Source organism: Protomyctophum parallelum, assembly GCF_964188405.1.
Source record: "Protomyctophum parallelum genome assembly, chromosome: 6".
NCBI classification, from domain to species: Eukaryota; Metazoa; Chordata; class Actinopteri; order Myctophiformes; family Myctophidae; genus Protomyctophum; species Protomyctophum parallelum.
Window position 1 is genome coordinate 31734729 of NC_139701.1, and position 26257 is coordinate 31760985.

Here is a 26257-nt window from a genome sequence, read left to right on the forward strand (position 1 = left end):
TCTGGTATGTATAAAGAGGAAGCACCAGAGGGCTAGAGAATGAGATGATTTTGTTGATTTGTTCATTGATTTGTGAAAAGGGTACTTTTGCTCAATATTGAATTTACCAAACTGTTCGTTAAATTATGTATAGATAGACGCGTGTCAGGGTGTGGGCCTGAAAGAAGCAACTAGCAACAGCAAACTTGAACAGTAAGCTGCTATACTACTATAGTTCTAATACTGAGGGTTAGGTGGCATACATCTGCATTGCTTTTTGCTAAAGAAATCATTGTGCCTATACTTCTACAGTATAGGTACAGTACAGCTCTTACAGTATACACTAGGTAGGTACAGTACCTCGGAGAAGCTGCTCTTGCTTGATCAGGAGGCTCTGGTATTTTTTGAAAGCTTTTTCCTGGTCCTTCTTCAGATTCTGGTTCTCTGGGTCTTCATCACGTAAAATCAGTCAAGGAACCTGACAACTCGAAAGATGACTTTGTCCAGTACTATAAGACGATAAAACAGCTCTAAACTGAAGTGTTGACTGTGGCCCTTTTCTTTCTTTGATATCACACACACAAAACCACCACAACAAGTTAGACATTATATTTCCTTTCACCAAAGGTGACAAGAAGTGCAGGGATTCCTAAACGTGATGTTATTCAACTTTGACTCTCGTTAAAGGATATAAGCCTTCTTCTTCTTCTGCAGTTCCTCTTGCCAGAGGTCATACCTCTTCAGCTCATGTTCTATGATATTCATACACAGGGCCCCAATCTTGTAGTGGGTGACCAGGCCATGGAACTGGGAGAAGCTGGAGCGGGGAGATGAGGCGAGGGGAGAAGAAAAATACCTCGAAATCAAATTTGGGATCCCGGGTGGGAACTCTGACTGAAACGACCCTCTCGGTCACCCCAGAAATAGTTCACAAAGTAAACTGTCAAACTCAAAACATATTCAGTCATCACCATGCTAGCAGTATATGTCCTGGTCCAACTTATAATCAGACCAACTTGGGTCGTTTCACAATCCAAATAGCATAACATTGAGTTGGAGACGAGCCAAGAATGACTATCACCTTTCAGACCTGCACACATCCTCCTGCAGCCTAAATCGTCCCTGACAAGACGTTTATGTATTATTCTATCGGGTGGTAATTTTAGGGTTTCCGAACTGCCTGTCGGGACGTGAGGTTTCAATACCGAGCGGGCTGTCAAAGTTGCACGACTACTGTCCAGAAGAGTGAGAGCTGAAACGTGGAGAAGAGCCGCTGTCTCCGGGGTCAGCAGTGTTGCTGCAATAGAATCACCACCAGGGCTTGATGACCCGCTTTTAAAGGACTCTGATTGATTGCACAGGATTTGATTTTTGCACACAATGCTGTCACTCTTTTGCTCTCACCTCGCTTTTCAATCCATCTTTGCAAAAATAGCAAACCTTCAAGCTCACTTATTGTGAGCTTATAGATTGGCTATATTTGACAAGTCATTTGGCGTAGTATAGAGCTCCGGGGGCCTCCAGTTAATGAAGTATACTGTATACTGTAGGGGTTTAATGGTTAACTCCGGAAATTAACACTCTAGAATTTGCTGTATTTGAAAATGGAAGTAAAAATATATCAGTATCATAATCTGTAACAACACTCTGGAAGGGCTAAAGAAAAATATGGATGAGAATTGGACCAAGTCCAAAATACCTGGAAAAGCAGAAGAAGACATAGATGATGGTGGTTGCCAGGTCAACGCTCTGCTTCCAGTCCTCCCTCAACACCCTGGCGAGGGCTCCCAGGGCCGTCTCTGACCAGACACAAAGACAGGCAGAGGAGAGCAGGTTAGAGGGAGAGGAACATACAGTACACAGGATGTACAAAAAGGCTGTGTAGGGGAAGAGAGGATGCAGTGGAGCCTAATCTATAGGAGCATGGGGGAATGCAATGAGGTCGGAGGCTCCCTGGGGCCTGTGAGCTATGGGTGATGCTCAACGTAAAGACGTGCGTCCCAGGGATCCTCTCGCATTTCCAGGCTGACCCGGGGTCCTGCGGTTCACATGAACGCTCGCCTCTTATCAAGATCCGACCACCTGATCCTCCGCGACAGACAAAGTGTACAGACGATGCGTTGTGACAGTTACAAATGAAGCCGCGCCATCGCACGACGGCCGCGATGGATGACGACTCTGTGCTGTTGTGAGAGAAAACAGCGCCGTTGTCACGGAAGGGAATAGGACTTTGGGCTAGGCAGAGGGTTCTTGTGCACAGGATGGGGTGCTTAGAGAAAGAGAGGATGAACTCAAGTGACAGCGCTCAGAGAGAAGACAGAGATAATTACCTAGTTCCATAAAATGAAAAACAACAAAAAAGGAAAATTAAATCCACTCTACAAGATCAGCCGTGTCAAGTTTTCTTCAAATATACTGAAGTAGGACTGCATGGGTATGGCTATGGCTTTTGACCTGTCAGCAGTAATATAGGGATTTTAGGTAAACTGAACAGCAATAACTTGCTGTTAGTTTGGACTCTCTCCTGTGAGATTCAACCTGTCAGGATCAAGCTCCACCAGCATAGACCCCAGCTGGGGTCACTCACTGAATCACTAAACCTCTCCACCACGGCAAGGTCATACTTGGTCCCCTCCTTTGTTCTCTCTAGTCTACACTACAGCAAGTCTCTTTGCCAAAATTAGCCAATCGCAAGATTCGCAACCTGACACGTTGTGAGCTTAAGTAGATCTGCTGTTTTCAACGAATGTTTGCCTATTCATGCTTTATTCTGGGGCATGCCTTTTATGGCCAGAATAGGGTTCATGTGGTTAAGCTTTATAACAAAGAAGCTGAGTAATCCTGAGTAAAGCAGAGGAAGGTACCATTCTGCATGAGTTCCTCCAGGTTATCAGAGGTGCGAGCCAAATGGAGTATAAGGGTGGCTCCTCTGATCTTCTCTGGGATGTCTTCATAGAGCAGTTCCACGTAGTCGTCTATGTTGCAGATATTGGCCTCCTCATCCAGCTAGAGGAGGACACCATATATTTGTAAAACATTTGTAAACAACAACTCGGGGTGAGGAATACATTTCAGGGATAAAATATCGTTTGACCTCTATATCAATATTGTGACGATAATATCGTTTTGAGGACATTTGTACATGGTGTGTCTGCTTACAGCATTGTCAATATATTTTCTTTATTTTTAACAGCGCAAGTAGCTTATATACATGCCGGTATCTACAAGCATGCCATATAGCGCTTTCACTTCTAGTGATTCTTACTAGTTGACTAGTTGCCTAGTTTACTAGTCGACTAGTTGTTTAACTAGCCTACCTATTATGTAATTTTTTTTAAATAAAAGTTGTTGAAAAACTATTGAAAAAATTACCGGTATTGAAAAAATGAATAGTTATACATTTAAAAACTGTGTACTGTATAACTATAATCTAGCTAATCTTGAGGCCTACTAGTCAACTAGTACCAACAAGGTTGACTAGTTGAATAGTCGACTAGTTGCTTAAAGCCCTAATGCCACATCATGATATTATGATATCCAAAATCCCTGATAATATCTACAGTAGTCTCATGATATCACAATATGATATTTATATATTGCCCAGCCCTATGTACAGTACTGCACTGTACTGTAAGCAGTAGTCTCATGATATCACAATATAATATTTATATATTGCCCAGCCCTATGTACGTACAGTACTGCACTGTACTGTAAGCAGTCATAATGTGTACACATGTACTGTTACTGTATATGAAGCACACACACATCCATTGATTTGATCTTGCTCTAGTACCTACCTCCATTCCTGCATATGTTGTGAGGTCTCTAGATGAGATATGTTGCTTCTCTTGTTTGTCTGTGAAAAGCACACATTTAAAAGCCATTAAAGTTAACAATACTATCTCTGTAGCAATTAATTTTCAACAAACAGTCCAATCAGTCAGAACCTGTATTTATGCGAGGAGTGCATTAACCAATTAAACGCTACAGTATATAGTTTGTTGACTAAAGTCTCCCAGGGGTCTATAGTACCCGCGACTGTGGCTCAGGAGGTAGAGCAGGTCGTCCAATGATCCATGGGTCGGCGGTTCGAATCCCGGCTCCTCCTGTCTACATGTCGAAGTGTCCTTGGGCAAGACACTGAACCCCAAATTGCTCCCGATGTGCTGGTTGGTACCTTGCATGGCTTCCGCCGCAATCGGTGTATGAATGGGTGAATGTAATGCACAATCTATGTAAAGCACCTTGGATAAAGGCGCTATATAAATGCACCATTTACCATTTACCATTTACCAAGCCCCCAGAACGGCTGGCCAACGTTGAAGCTGGGCGAAATTCATGCACGAGGAAAAGAGCGCACCGCTGCGTATTTGCTTTGTGAAAGCGTGAGGTGACATGACATAGAGGTACCACAAGAGCAGTGCGAGAGGTTCTCTCATAGGAGCCAACCAATCATATCGATGCTCGAGGGGTACTACCCGGAAGACTTCATGAGCAACATCCATTGAAATGAATAGTGGGTGGCGGGGCTGTCGCTCCAGGTCCGCTCTCTATCCTTTATAACTCTATGGTCTACTCTATACAATATTTTGACCTCTACACAGTCGTTGCTGACAGTAGCTGACCTACAAGCTCACATGTGTTGCGTTGCAAAGCGGTGTGAACTTGTGGATCTGCTATTTTCATTGAATGTCATAACGGCAATGTTTTCTGTCAAAGTGTATAATACTGAAGTGCATCAGTAGTATTTTAAGCGTTATAAACATTACCATGTGTGTGTTTGCGGTTCTGCAGGTAGAACAGAAGCTGCTCCACCTCAGGGAGTTTAGATGGGTGGATGAGCCTACATTCCTCCACCACCTTCCGGGCCAGTGAGGCTACATCCGTGCTGGCATGTAAGCTTTTCAGCCGAATGCTGAGAACAGTGTGCAGAAACAAATGAACAATAATAAACATCTTTGTACAAGGCAACATATCATCATCATCATCATCATCCATGCTGTACAGATGAACCAGAACCAACAATAGCCTATGCGCGTGACATCATCATTCATCATACCCGGAAGTTATGCATGAACGCCTACTGAGTGGCAAACTAGAAAAAGTGCCCTTCTGGGCACAGGTCTCCACCAGGAGGATAGGAGTGTGTGTGATGTTTTCCATTTAGTTTAGGAAATGCAGATCCAGATCACTAATAGCATCTCTGAGGATAGAATTCATTTGCAGCATTTTGTACGAAACGGGCCACTCCTGAAAACTTTGGAAGGCAATCTTAGCCAATCAGTGTAGAATCTGAGAAATCCAACAGACTCGTCGTGATCACATGACTACAGAGATTATGTGTACCGATTTGCGTGAGATTTGGATGAAATCTGTGCAATAATATAAACAAATGTGTTTTGCAGAAATCGGCCTCATGGTGGTGCTATAACTGGGAGATGTGGAAAATGCAGGGATTTCTTTTTACCATGGCCTCTAGGGAGTGGGGATAGAGGAGGATACAAAGTTGTATACATTTCAATGCAGTTATAGGTAAAAACAGGAATTGCCGTTATAGCGCCACCGTAAGGCTGATTTGGAAAAAATATTGTGGCATGTCATCCGGCCTAGTGGAAATGTATGTGTATAATTTCACGGAAATTGCACATTGTGAATATGGGAAATGGTGCAGAGCCGTGTTGATCCCATGTCTATGGAGATAGTGTATACCGAATTGCGTGATGTATGGATAAAATGTGTACGAGTAAGTAAGAAATGCGTTTTGTCTAAATCGGCCTCATGGTGGCGCTATAACAGGCCATTGTGGAAAAATTGGGGCAGAGGTTTGTGTTGGCATCCAGGGAGTGTGTGTGCAAAGTTTGTCATCGACCAGATTAACGGTGCCAGAGATTAGCAGGTAACGGACGGACGGACACACGGACACAGACACACACACAGACGGACGGACGGAGTGCAAAACATACTCTCTCCCATGCCTTCGGCCTGGTGGAGACAAAAACTACTTTCTGGCCTTGACAGCCCATACATCCAAACAGAAAAGTCCTTTCTGATTGCATTGAATGATGTTAATATGACGTTAAACTCACTTTGCCACTCGATTTGCCATTCACTTTATGCATGCGCATAAATCATTTGGTTTGATAATGTCTTTTGTATGGTGTAAGTAAGTTGCCATTTTATTTTTTTACATTAATATACATTTGAAAACTAAAAGTCAACAGTGTATAAGGGCCGATTCATACTCCTATTTTAGAGCCGAATAAAAGTCGGTTCGGCTCTGTAGAGCCTACAATTTGACGTCATTTGAGGTTCGGGGGGGCGGGTACCGTCCTAAAGTCGGCTCTTCGGTGCTACTGAAAATTTCTGACGAGCTGAAATCATTTCGGCACTACAGCGCCGAAACAGCGGTAAAATAGGAGTATGAATCGGCCCTAATACGTAAGGGATAATGCATGGCTAGGTGGTCATTGTTGATCAATATAAATCACCGGCAGGGTGATTAAACACTGACGTGAAGCGGAGGTGGTTAATAAGCGAAGGTGATTTATATATATAAACAACGACCACCTAGCCATGCATTATCCCGCTTATTACACGGCTGCTTAATACATAAATTAATGAATTGACCCACAACAAAACAAGGCATTTCCTTGCTTACAGTAATGAAAGTATTCCATAAGTGTTGCGCTGGCCGTTTGTCTGCCCAGTTGCTTTGATTCGGGTACTGCATCGTCTATTTCTCGAGAGCAATGTTTAGCTGTAAATGACATTGTGTGTGTGTTTGTGTTTTCATGGCTGTCATGTTGGATACAGCAGTAAATCAAGTAGTGCAGCAGGTGCTCCGAGGCTTTGATTAGACAGCGGTCTGTTATAGAGCAGAGCGGTCTGTTAGAAATAACACACCGCTGAATTCAGCGATTGACCAATCAGAATCAAGCATTCAACCAAGCTGTGTAATAATGTAAAATAATAATTGCTATAATACAATACATCTATAAATGCACCAAGTCTCTGTACGTGTGTGTGTACATCTGTAATCCACGTAATTCGAAAACAGTTCGCCCCACCGACTTCAAATTTGACACACACGTTCCACACCACCACAGGGAGTGCTGTGCCCGGTGTCGAGTCTGTTGGATAGCCAGTTGTCCAGAACCAGCACAAATGCCTCTGCCTCTGGACCTGATCACCTTCTATATCTCCATATATGGAGCTGGCCTGTTTGTATTTGGGTATGCCAAATGCATGCATGCACGCATGTTTCTTGATAAATGTTTTTATGTGATTCCCATGCTTTTTTGTTCTTGCTTAATGTAAGTCGCTCTGGATTAAGAGCGTCTGCTAAATGCCTAAATTGTAAATTGTATGCCTGACACAGAACTAAAAGGGACACAGAGAGACAGATAAATAAATCTCCATGCGGTATATGGGCATAAAAGGGACAAAGACAGATGGGTGGAACGGGTACTCTGACACGGGTACAACGGGTATTGCATAGCCAGGTGGGGCATAGATCGCCAACTTCCATCGTTACCGACTCTGTGCTCTATACAGCCAGGCACCAGTCTAGCAATAATAATAATGATATGATAATCAGTACATACACTGTAATGTGCGCAATAACTGTCTGGTATAGCAATACGGCCAGACTTTAATTTGCAACAATATCTTTCGTATATTTATGAATAAAATATTTGTATATATATTTTTTCACAAACATTTTCTGACACTCCTTGCGCTCTCCGATCATGGGGTCCCCCAGTTCTCCCAGGATAGTGGCTTCCACCTCATAGTGAACAACCAGAGCTCTCTCTGTCGGGTGGACGTCCAGGCTGCCTCCCTTCACCTTCCTGTAGATTAGACACTACTTTATTACCATGAGAGTGTCAGCAAAACACTGTCAGATAGCACCATTACGCATAGCTACAGTATCTGACGTAACATTATATTAAAATAATACAGTGTATGTGTGATGCCCACTGTTATGTGGTCACAACAAGTGGTGTATTTCATAGAGTAAAAAACTAACTTGTGATTGTGAACTGATGTAGAGTGCTATATTATTAGCTTTAAGACTCTTTCCAGTTGTATGGTTCATGTTGGGTTTAACTGGGTCCAGCATTAAAACAATTCATTCATACTATAACTGTTTTTAGTATATTATTTTGGTGCGGTCTCAAGGAAGCATAAGTCATTTTGGTATAGTGTGATTATACAAAAAAGTATTATTGTATTTAAAAAAAAAAAATCGAGTTCACTTTGAACTTGCAAGTGCCTATAAGATTAACCAGCATTAATTAGCAGGGTTTTATTAAGAAAGCTATTCCAAAGACATGTGCATGTGTATATTTGAGAAAGAGTAAACTAAGATGCATTGCATTGAGAGGTTGATGTTTATTGTTGTCATTAGGATGTGTGTGATTGTGAAAGATGGACATTCTAAAGAAATGCATTTCTACAAAGTACATTTCTACATTACTATAAAATGGAAAATGTACATAATCATAGCATGACGATGCTATAACAAAATATGGGCTGCAGAAATGTGTTTAATACTGATGTAGGCCTATAATGTATTATTGTTTACAGAGAACTGAAATAAAGCAACCATGTCACTCTGAGTCTGAATGGTTACACCGTCCAGAGCCATATCATTCTAAGGCTCTGTCTGGGTTACACGTGCATGGGTCACCTCGATCATTGGGACCTGTTAGCTACAGTCGGTATACAGATTCATTAATGAAGATACTTTTCTGAACTGTGCTTTGCTCGAACTGTGCTTACTCTGTTTACAAAGTGGTAATAACATTACATTGAACGGATGAGATGACCAGTCAGTGCCACACTGCTATAGTGGTGGATCCTCGCCTCGCCTGCCTCTGACATATCATGATTCAGCCCGTTCATTTCAATGGCCTGCTGCCAACAGCTGGGAACATTATCACATCAACAACAGCATCTCTCGACTCTCATCACAAACACCCGTTATTATTAGCCTACAGCTTTACACAATAACAGCGATCATTACCTTTTCAGATAGCGCGCATCTTCCGCCTGTAATTTCTCCATATTAGACATGTAATAAAGCGCACATTGATGATTTTAATGTCATCAAGACGCTGGATGTGCGGTACGTACTGTATAGCGGATCGTTTCTACTGTGCTGTTGGGTTGTCAGGGCTGCGAGGATGACATGATCCCAGCATGCAATATCAGCAAACAAACGGACAGGGGGAGACCTACTGCCATCTGTGGGCGTGGAGGTAAGAATTTTGTCTAACTTAAAGTGTTATATTGTGCCTTATCTTTATTTGAACTGTACAGTATTTATTTGTGTATTTCAGGGCTAGGCAATTTATAGGCACGAGTGCCAGGAGGGGATGGTGTTATAGTGCCATCTACAGTTCTGTGCTTTCATGAGACCCTAATCATCACCATTACAATCACCTGTTGGTTTTGGTCATGCCTTGTCAAGTTGTTAGAACACAAACAGAGGCACAGAGCTCTTCTGCCTTTTAAGTCTTACAAAATCTAAGTTAAAAAGGAACAAAAACATCACTACTCCTAAAAGAATCTGTGCAGACGGCGTACACGGTATGTTTCCTGTAATTTTGTTTGTTTATAGGTGGGTATTGTACATCCTGATGTGAATTATTACTATTATACTATTAGTATTATTTCCTGGAACAAACAGGTTCCTTAGAACCAAACCACTGAGCACTGTACTATCCAAAAAAAAGTTGCAGTTACACATAAAGGGTTAATTGGTTCAGATTTTTGGACTGTGTAGGAAATTGTTGCCACTTCCACCACAGGCAATCAATGAATCATTGAATACCTTTAACCACTATATTAAAGGCACAATAAGTATATTTGTCTCCACCAGGCCGAAGGCCTAGGGGGAGAGTATGTTTTGCACTCCGTCCGTCCGTCCGTCCGTGTGTCCGTGTGTGTGTGTGTGTGTGTGTGTGTGTGTGTGTGTGTGTGTGTGTGTCCGTCCGTCCGTGTGTCCGTGAGCAGCTAATCTCGGCCACCGTTAACCCGGTCGATGCCAAATTTTGCACACACACTCCCTGGATGCCAACGAGGAACCTCTGCCCCAAACTTTCCAGAACGGCCTGTTATAGCGCCACCAAGAGGCCGCTTTGTGCAAAACAAGTTTTTGCACAGTACACCTACAGATTTTGTCCAAACATCACGCAAATTCGTACACAGTCTCTCTGGAGCCATTCAACGAAACCGGTCTTTCAGATTTCCAGAACGGCCTGTTATAGCGCCACCAGGAGGCCGCTCCAGGATGCCGCTTTGTGCAAAACAAGTTTTTGCACAGTACACCTACAGATTTTGTCCAAAGATCACGCAAATTGGTACACAGTCTCTCTAGAGCCATTCAACGAAACGGGTTTTTCAGATTTCCAGAACGGCCTGTTATAGCGCCACCAGGAGGCCGCTTTGTGCAAAACAAGTTTTTGCACAGTACACCTACAGATTTTGTCCAAACATCACGCAAATTGGTACACAGTCTCTCTAGAGCCATTCAACGAAACCGGTCTTTCAGATTTCTCAGACTCCATCCTGATTGGTTAAGATTGGCTTCCAAAGTTCACAGGAGTGCTCAGTTTCAAACAAAATGCTGCAAATCATGAACACATCGCGTGATTTCCGTGAAATTGTGCACCCACATTCCCACTAGGCAGATGACGAAATGCCACATGAACAATTTCAACTCAGCCTCAAGGTGGCGCTATAACTGGCCGAAAAGGGTTTTTACCTCTAACTGCACGGATCTGGGGATAACTTTGTATGTACTAGAATCTAGTACATTCACATTACAATAATGTTAGCCCTACAAGTCAGAAGTTTCTGATTTTTTTTTAGACCCAGATAGCATGGGGTCCTATTCCACCTCCACCCTGCCACATACGCTCACATAATTAAACATAAATACCTTCGGATATGTCCTTCTGCGCTCATTGAGGGCTTTTGTTCGTTTGAGGGCTTCTGAATGTGTGAACTATAAGTACCTATAAATACCGCTGCGAATATCTCCAGTGGCGCGGAAGCCGTTAAGTACTTTGTTTGACTGATTTGGTCGCTTTGATTCTTCTCTTCCTTCCTTATTTATTGACACCTCATTGTACCGCCTATCTGGCTAGCTAGTGGCTATAGCTATGACAGAGCAGATCAGAGGCAGGAACGTAGCCACGCACAAGCCAACCGCACATCGGGAGGCGGTACAATAAACGGTAAATAAACAAGAAGAATCAAAGCGACCAAATCGGTCAAACAAAGATTAAAAATACTTAACGGCTTCCGCGGCACAGGATAATTCACAGCGGTATGTATAGGTACTTATAGTTGACACATTCAGAATAACTCAAACGAAAAGAAGCCGTCAAACGACGCAGACACAACGTATCCGACGATATTTATGTCTGCGTACTATCATTTCAATACGAAAACACAGATACGCACAGGGACCCTACGTAAAGTGACATCCAAATTTCAGAAAAGCTTTACGGAGGGTTCCGAGAGGGGCTACAATAATGTAGTAACTAGATGGTGTGCTGGTGGAGAGGGAGATCATCTGAAGTGGTAATATAAACATCTTCCGGAATTCTTTTCACAGTGTGAAGTCTGTGAACTGTAGTGAACTCATACACAAATTCTGAACATTCTCCTGAAAAAGGTCTGATAAGAATCTATTATATAATAGAGCTGTTTAATATACTTCTTTTGTTTGTTTTGTTTTTGGGTTTTTTACAAAGCAGATATTGCCAGACAACTGTTCAGCCTCTTTTATCTTGCTGTGGTGCCACAGATTATGATGGATGTCCTGACTGCAAGGTTTAGTCACAGAGGTCATGAGGTCGTGTCAGTCAGTGCTGTAAGGGGCGTGTAACTATTGGAGTCTGGAAATGAATATGTTAACTGGGGTCTTCAGTTCACCTATTTGCATTGCATTACGCAATGCAGGATTCAATTTCCTGTTTACACCTACTTTGATGGCAAATTCGTAACTAAGTTTGATTACATAAATGTAGACTCTGTCTGTAATTTCAGCAACTCAGTGGATTAGAAGTGGACATTTTGTGTGACGGTTTAGGCCAAGGTGCTATCCTTTTACCAGAGCTCTACTCACTGTATCTATACAGAATATACTGTAAGCACATTCAGCTATGGAATACAACTATAGCTTCAAAGAAAGTGCTGTTCTACAACTAACTAACCTGCTAGTTGGTGCAGGCCCTAGGATTTACACACACACACACACACACACACACACACACACACACACACACACACACACTAGTTCTTGAAGCTAACATTTTTGTTAATGCAATTATCAGAGTTTTTAGGGTCAGACCTTTAGGGGTGCTTAGCCCCTAATACCTATAGTTCATGCTGCGATGCTGTGAGCTTGTAGAGTCACATTTTTGACAGTGTCATATGCCTAAGTATACATTTGGCGTAATGCATATACAGTGTCTTGAAAAAAGTTGCACTCATTCAGCGACTCGGGTAACATGATTTTGACCTACTTTCTCACCTAAACCTGGCTGTTTTCCGTTGCCTCCATGTTGCCTTCCGTTGAGATACAGACGCCCCAGAGCCGGAAGAGGCGTCTACCTTTATATGCATATCTAAATGTCTCAATAGAAGAGCAGGGATACCAAATACAAGTTACATAGTGAGGCTTACATGCATCTTTTGATTATTTGTAGCCTACTTCACTTGAATATATATATATTTTTAATTCAAAATGTATTTATTCTCTATAGGCTATATATATTCTTTTGGTTTTCAACATTAAAAACATTTTATTTCCCCACACCTTCCCCCCAGCATGAATACAAATGCATCACTCATCTCACTCTGTCCTCTTTCTTTATACTCTGTCAGTTTCCACACACATAAAAAAGAAAAAATAATAATCCTCTGCATTTCGGAGGATGTGGTTTTGAGGATTTGTGTTGTCTTTAATTATCTTACATTTTTAGTTGTCTTTAATTATCAGTCAACCTGTACACAACCATTTATTTTTGATCCAACTGGCATTCAAAAGTTGAAAACTATGTTCTGAACATTTGTATATTCAATGTGGGGTTGCACCTTGGTGTTGGGAACCCCTTTTGGTGTTAGCATTATGTTATGCTTTAGCTATTGAAAAATGGCAGATCTACAAGCTCATATCGTGCCACGGAGTGGCGCACTACGAGCTTGTAGGTCTGCTATTTTTGAAAAATCGAAGAACGACTGACATAGAAAAGAAACATCTTTTTCAGAAAACTGTCAGGATGTAGAAGACATTTTTAGAATCTGATCTCAGGTCAAAGTCAAAGTGAAAGTGGGTTAAACAACTAGAAGCAGACTGGACAGCGTCTTGTTTAGTGGGTCACACAAATCATCTTTGTGTTACTGTTGAGTGTTCTCTCATGTGTTATGTATGCTCCAGCGTACAGCGGTGTTGCGTGCCATAAATAGTTCAGCTATTTTTGGCCCTATACTTTAAAATGCTGTGTTGCCCCATTGTACAGTGTGCCACCCCCACGGTGGAACCACCCCCAGTCACAACAACAGGTGTGACTCATCACCCTAAAAGTGAACTACACAATACACATGCCATTGAAAACATTTTTTAAATGTTGTATGTTTGTTGTGTCAACATTTGAGTGTTTTACCGGTATATAAAATTGTTACCACTGGAAGAATTTGTTTTGCACTCTGACCTCATCACATTTGTGATGACGGCTATGTTTTTTGTGCAAGCCATCCAGTGGCAGATGGCTGATGTGAGTCCTAGATTATTTTTTTAACTTGACCATGTATAAATTCCACCTAAGTCTTGTACAGGTAAATGTTACGGAGGTAAATTCTGTAAAAAGAGTAGAGATTAACCACTTAAACCCAATTTTATAATTTGTCCTACTCCTACCATGGTGTCGCAAAATATTTGTCAATAGGCTACAAGCTCACAGTGAATTATTGACGCGACATGTTGTCTATTTGTAAATCCATCTTAAATACCCAATGTCCCAAAACGGGGACATCAGGTCAAAAATGGTGAGGAAAACCAAGTGAGGAAAAAAGCTATTTCAACCTGCAAATTGTGCACTTTGACTCCTGAGAGTATCTGCTTGTGTAAGCACCATTCAGTTCACCAAGTGATGGGTGACGTCACCGCTCTAAATTTACACCATGACTTGTTGAGAATACAATTTCAGTTGAGCGACAGAAATATAAGACTTTGTAGTGATTGATTGAAAGAGAACTGACACTACAGTACATATGCTCAAGTCACGAGTTATATCTGAGGCCTGTCGTCCAGAAGTTAGTATCTTTGTCACAAATGCGAGTCTCGTGCATGCCATCTTCATTCTTCTGCTTAAAAAAGATTCTCCAGCCCAAAGAGGTCAAGGCGATCATGCCTGGTATGTACAGTATGACAGATGAACCCAACGAACTGAATGAACTAGACCAAAAACTAGAAGCCATGTGCAAATGTTCAACTAGTATTTATGGGTCAAATGTAAACACAATCAATCATTTTTTGGAGAGTAATGTGTGATATGCATTTTGCCGTGGACCCATATAGACAAGATTTGGTGCCAGTGCCATAATATAATGAAAAGAATAAATAAAATAGGACATATGTGTTTAAACTGTTTGCTGGGGGGATCCAGTGTTCTTATACAGTATATTCATTATCACAGTCGTTGCTAATGCTAATCTGTCTTGGGTACTTATTCTGCCTAGTAACAGTAGAAACTAAACCTTAAAGTTATTAGTAATATAATATATATGTTGAGCGAGCTTGCATGGGCATCCTTACTATAGCTTGTTTGGAATGCATATCTTGCCTATAGAGAACAGCATGGCTGTAGCATTATGTATACAAACATGATATGATGATGATGAAGTTAATTATAGCAACGCGGTTTACATGGTCGTAAATGCTGGAGGTCAGATGTATGGTTCTTACTGTATACGCTGCTGGTATTTGTGCATGGCCTAAAGCAGTGATCCATGGCCATGCAGTGTGGCAAGGCATGCCGCACTGCATGCCTTTGTCTTAAAGGAGCTGACTAGTCACCCATTCAATAGATTTTTTACTCTCTCTCTCTTTCTGACTACCAAAGGCTACCTCAATCTACTTGGTTGAGGGGTGAAAAGCTTCCTCTCTTTCACCCCTCCCCAAGTCAACATCCCTGGCAGTGGCAGGTGATGTGAAAATGGGACCTTCTCGGCACCACCCAAAGTGAAGAATCTTTGCCTGATCGCCTTTCGTCAAGACTGCCAGTGACTTCTACACAGGACACAGATAGCAACAGCTGGTGCAATAGGGTCCCACACAGACACACCGTCTGCTACTGCTGTGGCTGAGTCACACACACTCTCTTAGTGTGGATAACTTCAGCTACTAAGCCAAAGGAGACGCAAGGCCATATAGTCAATATGGAAGCTGCAGAGGTTTCAAATCCAGAAGCTGCAGCGGTTTCAAATCCAGACAATAGCTCTGTGGAGTCTGAATACGTTGAAAAACCAGCCAACCTTTTGTTACAGGCTCAGCAAGCTCATCAAGTCATGAAAGACCGCTGGAAAGGGGCCGACGCTGAGATGGGTAAACACAGCATGTCCTTCCATCTGCAACACACGCTGAGGAATGAGTTCTTTGCCAGCTACCTTTACCTCCTGGAGAAGACTCCCATTGGTAAGAAGATGCATGGGACAGTGTTTCACTTTATAATGTAAAAAATTCAAATTGTGGGGGGATATAACTGGAATAACTGCGTGGTAATTGTAGGATGTGTTGTCTTACGGTAGCACTAGAATAACTGCATGCTAATTGTAGTATGTGTTGTCTTACAGTACCTGCTGTAAAGATGGGCAAATCCACACAAAAAGGAATGTAGATTACATACAAAAATCTCATAATTTTGCACACAGGCTAGATAGTTTTGGTATTGTTGTTACCAATGGCAGTGGGAAATGCAAGACATCAGTATAGGTCCTGCCGCGTAAATATGTTATGTCAATCGTGTAGTGTAGATGTTACAGTATTGTTAAAGAAGAATTCCATGCTAGAATGCTTTCTTACCTTTCTTTGTAGTGGTTACGTCCCCACCAAAGAGGTCCAGGTGATTTTTTGTGCAAAAACTCCTTATTGGCTATTTCCCCTACCATAAACCCTCACTGAATTGCATTGCATTGAATGGGAATTGAATGGGGCTATGGGGTGTTATGCTAGTTCGCTTATTTCCATCGAAAGAAGTAGTAAAGTGTGCCGCTGGGGATATTATTTACATTATGAAGAGAGGATATATACAAAGAAATTATCATTTTGAGCGATGGAAATAAGCGGTAACAGTAACAGTTTTTTTATTGACTTGTGCTTTCGTTTGAAATGTACCCATTCTGCTGTGAAACCACATCTCTGCAAGAAATAAATTGTACTGAATGTTGATGATGCATAGACTGATGTATCTTGATCACAGTGTTTTGAAGAAAACGCAAAATGACAGAAAATCTAGTCTGGAAGTGGGCTATTATAGCACCACCATCTGGCCGGTTTGAAAAATGTGGGGTGGTGGTTCGTCCTTGGCTTACTGGGAGTGTGCGCTGTGAGTACAAAGTTTGACAGGTATCGGATGCGCGGCGCTGCACTCATGATTTGTGTGACTTCATCTCTCCCGCAAACTTTTAACGTGAATCATGGGAACATTTTGAATATTGTACGACCTACAGTTTAAGAGTTATCTGCCAAACGGTGTACTGTCCTGTTAGAGCGCCACCATGAGGCCGATTGATGAATTTGGGGTGTAGATTCTACCTTGGCCTACTGCAATATGCATGCAAAGTGTCATGTTGATCGATCCAGCAATGCCAGAGTTTAGCTGCTCACAGAGACACTAGCTGACACATTGACAATGACAACACACACATGGAGGGATATGAGCAGAAATACTGTATATGGTATAGTCTCCAATCTTCAGAGGTCCGGCCTGGTGAAGAGCAATCACTTTCGGATCATATAGATAGGTGTACTTGACATTGCCTATTTCACTTACAGTATTATGTAGAATTCAAGTGTTCAACCAGACATTGATGTAACCATTATGTTACTGGTAGATACAGTATAACACACATTGCAACTATACCCCTACAAACTGATAGAAGAATAATTAGGCGATTCAGAGGACTTTTTAAACTTAAGCTGTATGAAATAGTTGTCATTAATATAGTGGTTGCAACTGTATTAATTGATTTCCCGAGTCCTGTGGTGGGAGATCTGCTCTGTTTTTGGTGAAATATTAAGTAGTTCCGGTCATTTTGTGGGGGGCACAGGGGGCCACGCATTAAAAGTAAATTAATTCACGTCATTTGTATTGTTTATTATTTATAAAATATGAGTGCAACTTTCGTTCATTTCTTACCCCTCTATCACACAGAACTATGTTTTTTGTGTCCATATCACTACACCCAAAAAATTGTTCCATGTGATAGAGGGGTCAAAGTCGAACGAAAGTTCTAATATTTTAGAAATGGGTCAAAAATACAAATTACGTTAATTTTGTGAATTAATTTACTTCTACTGCGTGGACCCAGTGCTCCCCACAAAATGACCGGAACTACTTAATATTGACCAAAACCAGAGCAGAACGTCCACCATGGGACTCGGGCAATCAATTAATACAGTTGAATAAGCTGTATTTCATACAGCTTAAGTTAAAAATTATCTGAACTATCCCTTTAATGAACAATAGGAGCAAACAAAGTTTGTTAGAGTTTATTCTTTAATTGGACATCACAAAGTAATCTTGTTCACACAGAAGGTCAGAAGTCAATCTCACCAACCCATGCAGCTTGGAGAGGTTAAAGGGATAGTGTCATCGTCACGTCTTTGGCAAAGAAGTGCCAGACACATGTCTCTCTCACACGTTTCCCTGCTTCGTGGTCTTTCTCTGTGCTTCTATATTTAGCAAGGCTCTCCCTCTGAGAGCCCTGCTATGAGGTCACACGGCTGCAGTCCCTCTAGTGCCTATCTGGTATCAAAATCTACGCTGTCTGTGCCAAATGACACCTTGAGATATTTCATGATGAGGGGGCTGTTTTAATACTTGATTGCCTGGAGGCGTCAAAATCCCCTTCTTGTCTTTTTGCCTTGTCCATTATGTTTATAGAGCTGAGGAGCCATGGTTAAAATGAAACTCATGGAGGGAATGCATTCCGTCATGGATTCTGCCACTGCACATCCTGTTCCCTGTGACACCTTGTCTCCACACACACACGCGCGCGCGCACACGCACGCACACAGTGAATTCAGTCTAAAGGGCGACTGGCTCAAGAGGTAGAGCAGGTCGTCCAATGATCCATGGGTCGGAGGTTCGAATCCCGGCTCCTCTTGTCTACAAGTGTGCTTGGGCAAGACACTGAACCCCAAATTGCTCCCGATGTGCACCTTCCGCCGCAATCGGTGTATGAATGTGTGTGTGAATGGGTGAATGTAATGCACAATCTATGTAAAGCGCCTTGTCTAAAGGCGCTATATAAATGCACCATTTACCATTTAAGGGATACATTTTTATGAGAGGTCCCATGAAAATGACTGTAGTTTATTGTCTGGTATCAAGTGATTGACACCCTTGTCACTGTGGTCTTACCGTCTTATACATCATATAATACAGTAGTGATGTTGTCGTTTGCTTCATAAGAGTATGTATCATAGCATCTTGTCAACTTCACAATAAATATAACCTTTGTCCTTCATTAAGCTCTGCAGTGACCTAAGAACAGGAATGGTCAACAGTGAGGATGAACATCACTAGCTGCCTTCCATCATAACAGCTGATCAGAGGCTTAGAATGTCAAAATACTCCCTTATCTGCAAGTTGATATGTCATTATCATTCTACATCTCTGATGAGATGGTCCTGATCACTGATCACATGGTCACTGATCATAACTCCATAACTGGCACCCCAGTGCCATACAATAATATGAATGTTGTTCAAGGCTGGGGAAGGTTATTTTCAACATGCACAGATGATTCATTACCGTTACCCTACACCCCCGGCCACAATCATGTTCTGTATACATTTGTCTCCTCTTCTGTCCTAACAATTAAACTGTCTGTCTTTCTGCCAACAGTCAAGCTGTTTCCAGTCACCTGCGAGTACATCAAGGGTGAGAAACAGTTCTACTACCGCGCTCAGAAGTTCTACGAGGATGTGCCTGCCTCAGAGGAGGGCATGATGGGAGATTTTGTGGAGATCTCCCACGTTGATCTGGAAGGGTCCAGGCAGTTTCTGAGCAGGTTTGTGGTGAGTTTAAAGCAGGGGTAACATTCCTAAAAGAATGTTTTCAATGCATCAAAGCACTAAAATACAATAAGAGAGTGTGTCTCCCTCTTTCCTCATGCACACGTGCTGCTGTGGCATCTCACTACTCTACTGTATATCCATATCAATGTCCACTGTAGCATTCAACACAAAGATCAAATATCATCTGCATGGAGGGCTCAATATAGCTCTGCCAGTGGCATGTCTGGGTGAACTCTCAAATAGAGAAGGTTAGTGTTCTAGGTCATAGATGCAACATGACGAAAAAGCTCTTTCCTAAACAAATTGGAACTGAAAGACTATAACACTTAAACGGCTAAATGGGCAGATTGGGCACTCGCTCCTGATTGACTGAAATTGGCAACCCACCTGAAAATGTGTTTTCTGTCTTATTAAAGAGCTGGAGATATGGGGAGACCCCCTGAACAAACACTCTATAGCAATGATTACTATCAGAATAGTGCGAAACCTTTTAACCAAAAATATATCACTTACACTTAAGTAATCTTGATCATGATCACCACAACGTGGGTATTAACATAACATTCTGTATCATTTTATTTATTATAGCAATAAGACATAAGAGATACCTGTTAGCAATGTAGCTAATTGCCGCTCGTAATTCCAACGGTGCATTAGTCCAACAATGTGGCGTGCGGTTAGGTTAAATGACGCTGACCCTACTTGTGGGGGGGATTTCTGGGGGGATATAGTTCCAATGGGGAGGCATACTATGGTCCGACGGAGCATTGGTTCGAAGGAGCATTGGTCCGAGGTGCGTTGGGGGTCGGGAGAGGGTTGGGGTTAGGTTTAGGTGTGCTGCCCCGTGGGAGGTTAGGGTTAGGGTGAGGGTTTGAGGACCAATGCTCCGTCGGACCAAACGCATGAACCCGTTCCAATGAGTAATAATCTTGTATTCTGTGGAATACGGAGACACCCATGCATTCTCTGTGATTAAGCGAGCATGGTGATTAACTGCACACATTATTTTATATAAAAAACATTCAGTAATGTCATAGCTAACTACAACAGTTTTATAACGTGTGTGTGCGGCGTCGTGCATCTGTGTGTGGTGGCGGTGCATATGTGTGTGAATGTAGGTTACTGGGCATTATGGGAATCATGCCAATTCAGAATGTGTTTTGGCCTAGACATCAGTTTATTTATAGGGTCACTTCTATGAGAGATCTAATTATAAGCTACTAGCATCTGGATGTTAAAAGGAAAGGAAATGCATGTTGTTGTGCTGTGTCTGGTGCGAAGCATAGCCTCTAATGCTAATGTAAACACAAGCAGACCAAATTTTAAACTGTTCCGTTGACAAAATATTGGGAGTATCGTGTTCACAATGCACATGCCCAGTGCCTGGAGATTGGCACTTCTCTGTCCTGAAATACTGTTGCATCTGTCCATCATTGTGACCTTGACACAAGTTGACAGCTTCAGACACTAATTAGAACCATACATGCACGCTCTTTGTAGCACACATGTTACAACAGAGAACCTTGCAAGGCCTTCTGTAATCCCATTCCAGTCAAGGGGTTTCTAGTTTGTGGATATTCGTCCCAGTCATCAGCATATCATCTGACATGTCAAACAGAACTCTGCAACAACATACAATCTTGATGAGATGATCCTTTGAAATGGTATACAGTGTTGCATATACAGTACTACAAGGTTTGTAGTACTGTCTCCATAGGCACAGGTCCACCTGTTTTTTAGAGACATCATGTCTAGAGACATCATGTCCTGTCAAGCTACGAGTTAGCAAACAATTATTATACAAAAATACCAAACTAAGAAGAAATATTACTAGGGGCATTCCCCTAGTTACATTTTTTGGAGGTGGAGGTGCACACAAAAAGTGAAATTTACTACGGTTTAAAGACCATAGATTTACAAACTTATAGCTTAAGGACAGGCTCACCTCACAAAGTGTCCCAAACCGGGTAATGCGACAAAACGAGAGTCACATACGATCTGCCCCACTCGACTAATCACTTTCCGGATTGCCATCACAAACGAGTACTGTATACACTACAACATAGCTAGACTATTCTGTATTGTGGGCTAGTTGCACACCATAGTCTAGTCTTGCAGACATTGCGTATGTGTGCGTTTGTGGTTGTATGAGTGGGCGTAGTGGTGCATGTGGATACGCTGAAGTGCAGTACAGTATACCAAAAACATGCAGAGAATCCACAAATCATGAAATCCTTCTTCATTAGAAAGTAGTCAACTACATATCGTGTTCTACAAACTTCACCATGGCTGCCTTCTATTGGTTCCTAGCTCCTTAACCTGACATCTCCATTAAAATGAGCACGGTGGGGAGATTTAGAGTGCATCCAGGTTAAACTGAAGTACATGCGCACGGCGCAATATGGCAGTAATTCACCCAAACCAGGAAGCCACCTCTAACAAGCATAGAGTTCCTCAGGGCCCCATCTTTCATACAATCACACAATGGGGCCCCTGACCCCCCCCCCTTACTCCAGGGGGGATGAAGTGAAGTCAGAATACAAAATGAAGAGGGAGTAAAAGCAATGTGATTCAAGTTATGCATCTTTTTGTTCTCTCATGTTAAAGTTCACGGTTCCTTGCCCTGAGGTATTGTAGGCGTGCCTGTTGGTGCTCTGCTCTTTGAACTACGGGAGGTCAGACATCTGGCAAGATAGAAAATAAAGAATAAGGCCTTTTGATAACTTACAGTTATTGTAATAACATGCAGCATGAAAATTGACATTTCAATGTACTTTTCATGTGGGCACCATATACGTGTACACATGTCACATGGTAGGCCTATATGGTATTTATCCTTGGAAATGTTTTATCTCCAGCACTTTTGAATGTGTAACATACACCCCCCTTCTGTTGGTGGACTCCTATAGGCTCCTATGGGTAAGGCAGGCACACACTGCGCCCTGGACTGCGGCTGTGGCATCGGCCGCGTGTCAAAAGGTGTCCTCCTGCCTGTGTTCGAGAAGATGGAGATGGCGGACATGATGGAGCACTTCCTGCTCCATGCACATGAGGAGTACCTCGGCGACGACGCCGACCGCATCGAGACGTACTACTGCTACGGTCTGCAGGAGTGGACGCCGCCTAAAAACAGATACGACGTCATTTGGATTCAGTGGGTCGCATGTAAGTCTGTGGCGCATTTGCTATGTCAAGTACAGCGTCTTCGTGTGCACATTTTTCATTGTGTCGATGTGCATTTGAACCTCTGAGAAAGAGAGCACGATAAGTGTACACATGTGTGCCTGAGTGCATTTTAGATACAGTTATACTGTACATCTTTCCAATGTTTACATATAATTTCAGCTCAGAGGTGGTCTTTTTTCTATGAGGGCATATATTTATATACAGGTGAGTGTGGAACTACGGAACTATACATTGCAGCTATATGATATAGCTTCAAGCCTACTGTGCCTCAGAGTTGCTGCCAGCAGTCGATGCCAATGTGAAAGGGTGGAAGACTGGAAGTCCTGACTTATTGCCCGAACCCACATGTCTTATTTTAGACGATACTAGCATTTATTTCTCCTTTTCCTGAAATGAATGAGTGCTCAGAGGCAGGATATTCCAGGTAGTGCCTTTCTTGCCTCATTTGACTTCATCCTCCTAACCCTCCGCCTCCATCCCCTCTCTTCATTTCCTCCTCCTCTCCTCTCAGACAGTCACATGCCCCTCATTTCACAGAGTGAACCCTGTCACACTTTCACCAAGCAAAAGAAAACCTGGGCATACAGTACTTTATTAACCCATTTAAGGCCTGAAAAAAACGTTCACTCTGAAAGAATATATACCAATTCAAAGATCTGTGCCGCATTTTTACGATTTTTCAAAAATAGCAGACCTACAAGTTCATAGCGCGCCACTTCAATAGCTAAAGTATAACAGAATGCTTGAAACACCAAAAGGGGTACCCAAAATGGGTTAAAAAGGCACATACAGTATACTGTGTTGTCTGTGTATCACCATGACATATTTGACAAAGCCAACTGCTACAGTTCAGATCTGATTATTAGTTATAATATAACTATTAATTATTATAACTATTATTAATGTGAATAATTTTTAGTTGTGAAGGTTTTCTTGTTGGGGTTTATACACATGCTAGCTAGATTGTGATTTCCTTTAGTTATTTTGTTTTGAATTCATTTTTAATTAGTTTGGCTATAGTTGGTCATGCTTTGACCCCGTCTCCCCAGGCCACCTAACTGATAAGGACCTGTGTAACTTCCTGTTCCGCTGCAAGAGGAGCCTGCGTCCCAACGGTGTCATCATCCTGAAGGACAACATGGCCCGACAGGGCTGCAAACTGGACTCTGTTGATAGCAGCATCATCCGCCACCTGGACATCATGCGGAGCATCATCGCCAAGGCCGGCCTGGAGGTGCTGGCCGTGGAGAAGCAGCTGGGCTTACCAGAAGTCATGGTTCCCGTCTGGATGGTCGCCATGGTGCCAGTGAAGGAGAAGGAGAAGGAGAAGAAGTGAAGGAGATCATCAAGTCAGGAGTTAGGATATTGCACTGTAGAAATAAAAGAGTAGGACATCATTGGCTCCAACTGAAGGCAATTAAAAGGGAAATTCACACTAAAACAGATTTTATACTGTTAGAGCCTAAGATGCCATACCGTACCATACCATATGATATCATGCCATATTATTTTATTAGAGTGGGCAGCATACTTCTTGCGGAAACAAGAGACATGATTGCGGAGAAAACGAACACACGGATTCCCTCGCCGAATATTTCTTTCTTGCGAAAACCACATTGAGTATAAAACGATGTTGTCCGCAGAGAACTTCTTGGCTATCGGCATGCCAAAAAGGATTTGACTTCTTTTGAAGTATACTGCCCAGATTAGTCTGTCAGTCAGAGAACAGACAAAGCCTGGAGTGCCTGAGTTATTTTATTTTATTTTTTTACTCTGAGAGGCCATTGTTCATGGTTTCAGAATAGTACTGAAGTGTACAGTGTCTGGCTTAAGTACGATTTCCTCTTTAATCTAAATATTTTCTTTTAGTTTTTTAAGTAAAACCAAAATGTTTTACTGTGAATAACAGATCATTTATAATTTATTTTTGTATTCTCATTACATAACAAATCCTTTTGTGCATTCAATTTCATATAATCAATATGAATCATGTTAGATGCACGTAAAACCTTGTTACTTTGCCTATATTGCTGACTAGCTCTCTTTTTTTGTTTTGCTTTTTGGAGGGGGTGTACACACTATTTTGTGTGTGTAGCCTTGGGAACTTTATGTGTACTTACTACTTATGTACATGTATGTGCATGTATTATTTTTGCATTCACATTTATTGAGTGACTGTTATAACAGAAATAGTTCATTTACAAGCTCACGTCAAGCTTGTAGATCTGCTATTTTCATTAGGTGACATTGGCGCACAACTACGTATAAATCGAGCTTTGCTTCTAGTTGGTCAGCTGTATATAGTCATGTTTTACATAAGCACAGTATGTATTATATCTTTGCCTGTAAAATTGCAAATTCATAGACCTTTTTATATTATCTGTACTTAATGTGTGGTACAGTTTTAGACGACAAGATTTTAATCAGCTGATACACAAAGATGTCGTATATGCTATGTTGCGGTATTTCTCAACTGTAGAAACTCCCAATATCTTTTTGTAAACCAGAAAGGCTTTGGAGCAGGAGTCGTTGGAACAATGACAGTACAATTTGGTGGATGATATATTTGATTTAATTAAATTCAACTGAAGAAGTCTCTCTTAACTGGTGACATTGTCTTTCAATTTCAAGGCTTGGCTCACAACGAATGAGGCTCTACAAAATGTCTTTCCAACTCAGCAAGCATATGGATCTAGTTTTATGATTTCTGAAAAGTTCTTTCATAGATGATGTTTCTCATCTTGTGTTCCAAACAAAGGCTAATAGGATTTAAGATGGGTAATCACCATTGGCCATTATAATCAAGGCAGGAACATAAATACTGACCACTTTTCTCCAAATATTCCTACAGGTTGGCCCATCCACATCCCTGACGACTACTACACTGCAATCGTCCACAGAGAGAACTAAAAAACATAAGATAATTGAGATCCTCTCAAATGGTTATGATAATTGTCCTAAGTATTATTATTTTCTTCAAACTAACAGTAGAAGCAGCACATTGTTTAGGTTAATGACTTTCAGCTGGGCCCCTGAGGTGGATGGGAGGTGATTATTTCCTGGTTTTGACAGACAGTGCCTGCTTTCATATCTGCCTTGGCTCCAGTTCAGGCCTGTCAGATGTTGTCTGCATAAAACACATCCAGGAGTCGCCTCAAATATTCAGCATTTGCGTGCGTAAGCGCTCGACGGGAATGGTGGGCCCGGACCCTAGGAGAGTGGAGCGCAGTTGTTCCTCCCTGAGCTTTTATGAAAGGATAGTTTGTCAATGAGTGGCCCCTGAAAAAGTACAAAATCATCAAAGTGCTGAAGGCACGATGGCGTGAGATGATCTCTGCGGCACGTTGCTCTCGTCAGAATGAGTCTTTTGAGATGTGAATGGACCATACACATTTTCCACATCCCGTATGAATTAAAGATCAAAATGGCCCAAACTTAAACTTGTAGGTATTTTTTTCTCCTTTGGTAAATAGCAGCCAAATGTGCTGTCACCTTTTCAGGAGTGGTTAGCGTCGCTGACAGTCAAGGCTATCATTTCTAATACTTCTCAATGTCCTCCACAGCGGCCCAGCAGCAGTTTGAATATATTAGCTGAACTAACACTAATTTGTCCAGTCACGTCAGCAGTGCAGAGCTATGGGCCTGGCTCCAGACACGGTATATCTTACACAGCCAGCACAGACAGGAGAAAGACTGTGAACACTGGACGACATAGTGACCAACAACATGTTCAGGGCAGACTTTGTAACCCAAACACACAAAGCCCTGCTG

The 26257-nt window shown here is 42.0% G+C and overlaps 2 protein-coding genes across 3 annotated transcripts in view; one reads left to right on the plus strand and one right to left on the minus strand.

Moving 5' to 3' along the window:
• The window catches only part of kifap3a (kinesin-associated protein 3a), a 40727-nt gene extending 25640 nt beyond the window's left edge, over positions 1–15087 (minus strand). Inside the window, exons 1-8 of one of the 2 annotated variants that reach the window (XM_083766417.1) lie at positions 14963–15087; positions 7698–7829; positions 4749–4894; positions 3777–3835; positions 2844–2985; positions 1679–1778; positions 672–796; positions 340–438 (exon numbers count right to left, since the gene is read on the minus strand). In XM_083766417.1, the coding sequence (XP_083622543.1) occupies positions 340–438; positions 672–796; positions 1679–1778; positions 2844–2985; positions 3777–3835; positions 4749–4894; positions 7698–7829; positions 14963–14988 (829 nt within the window). In that variant the 5' untranslated portion in view covers positions 14989–15087. Of the gene's footprint in view, positions 1–339; positions 439–671; positions 797–1678; positions 1779–2843; positions 2986–3776; positions 3836–4748; positions 4895–7697; positions 7830–9007; positions 9150–14962 lie in introns of those variants that run through there. The other variant, XM_083766416.1, reaches the window with a different exon arrangement.
• Positions 15088–15330: 243 nt separating this feature from the next.
• ntmt2 (N-terminal Xaa-Pro-Lys N-methyltransferase) lies at positions 15331–25425 on the plus strand. The gene is made up of 4 exons (XM_083767186.1): positions 15331–15691; positions 19128–19300; positions 22210–22465; positions 23536–25425. Exons 1-4 carry the CDS (start codon positions 15436–15438, stop codon positions 23820–23822), a joined length of 972 nt encoding a protein of 323 aa, XP_083623312.1. The 5' UTR covers positions 15331–15435; the 3' UTR covers positions 23823–25425.
• Positions 25426–26257: the final 832 nt, after the last annotated feature.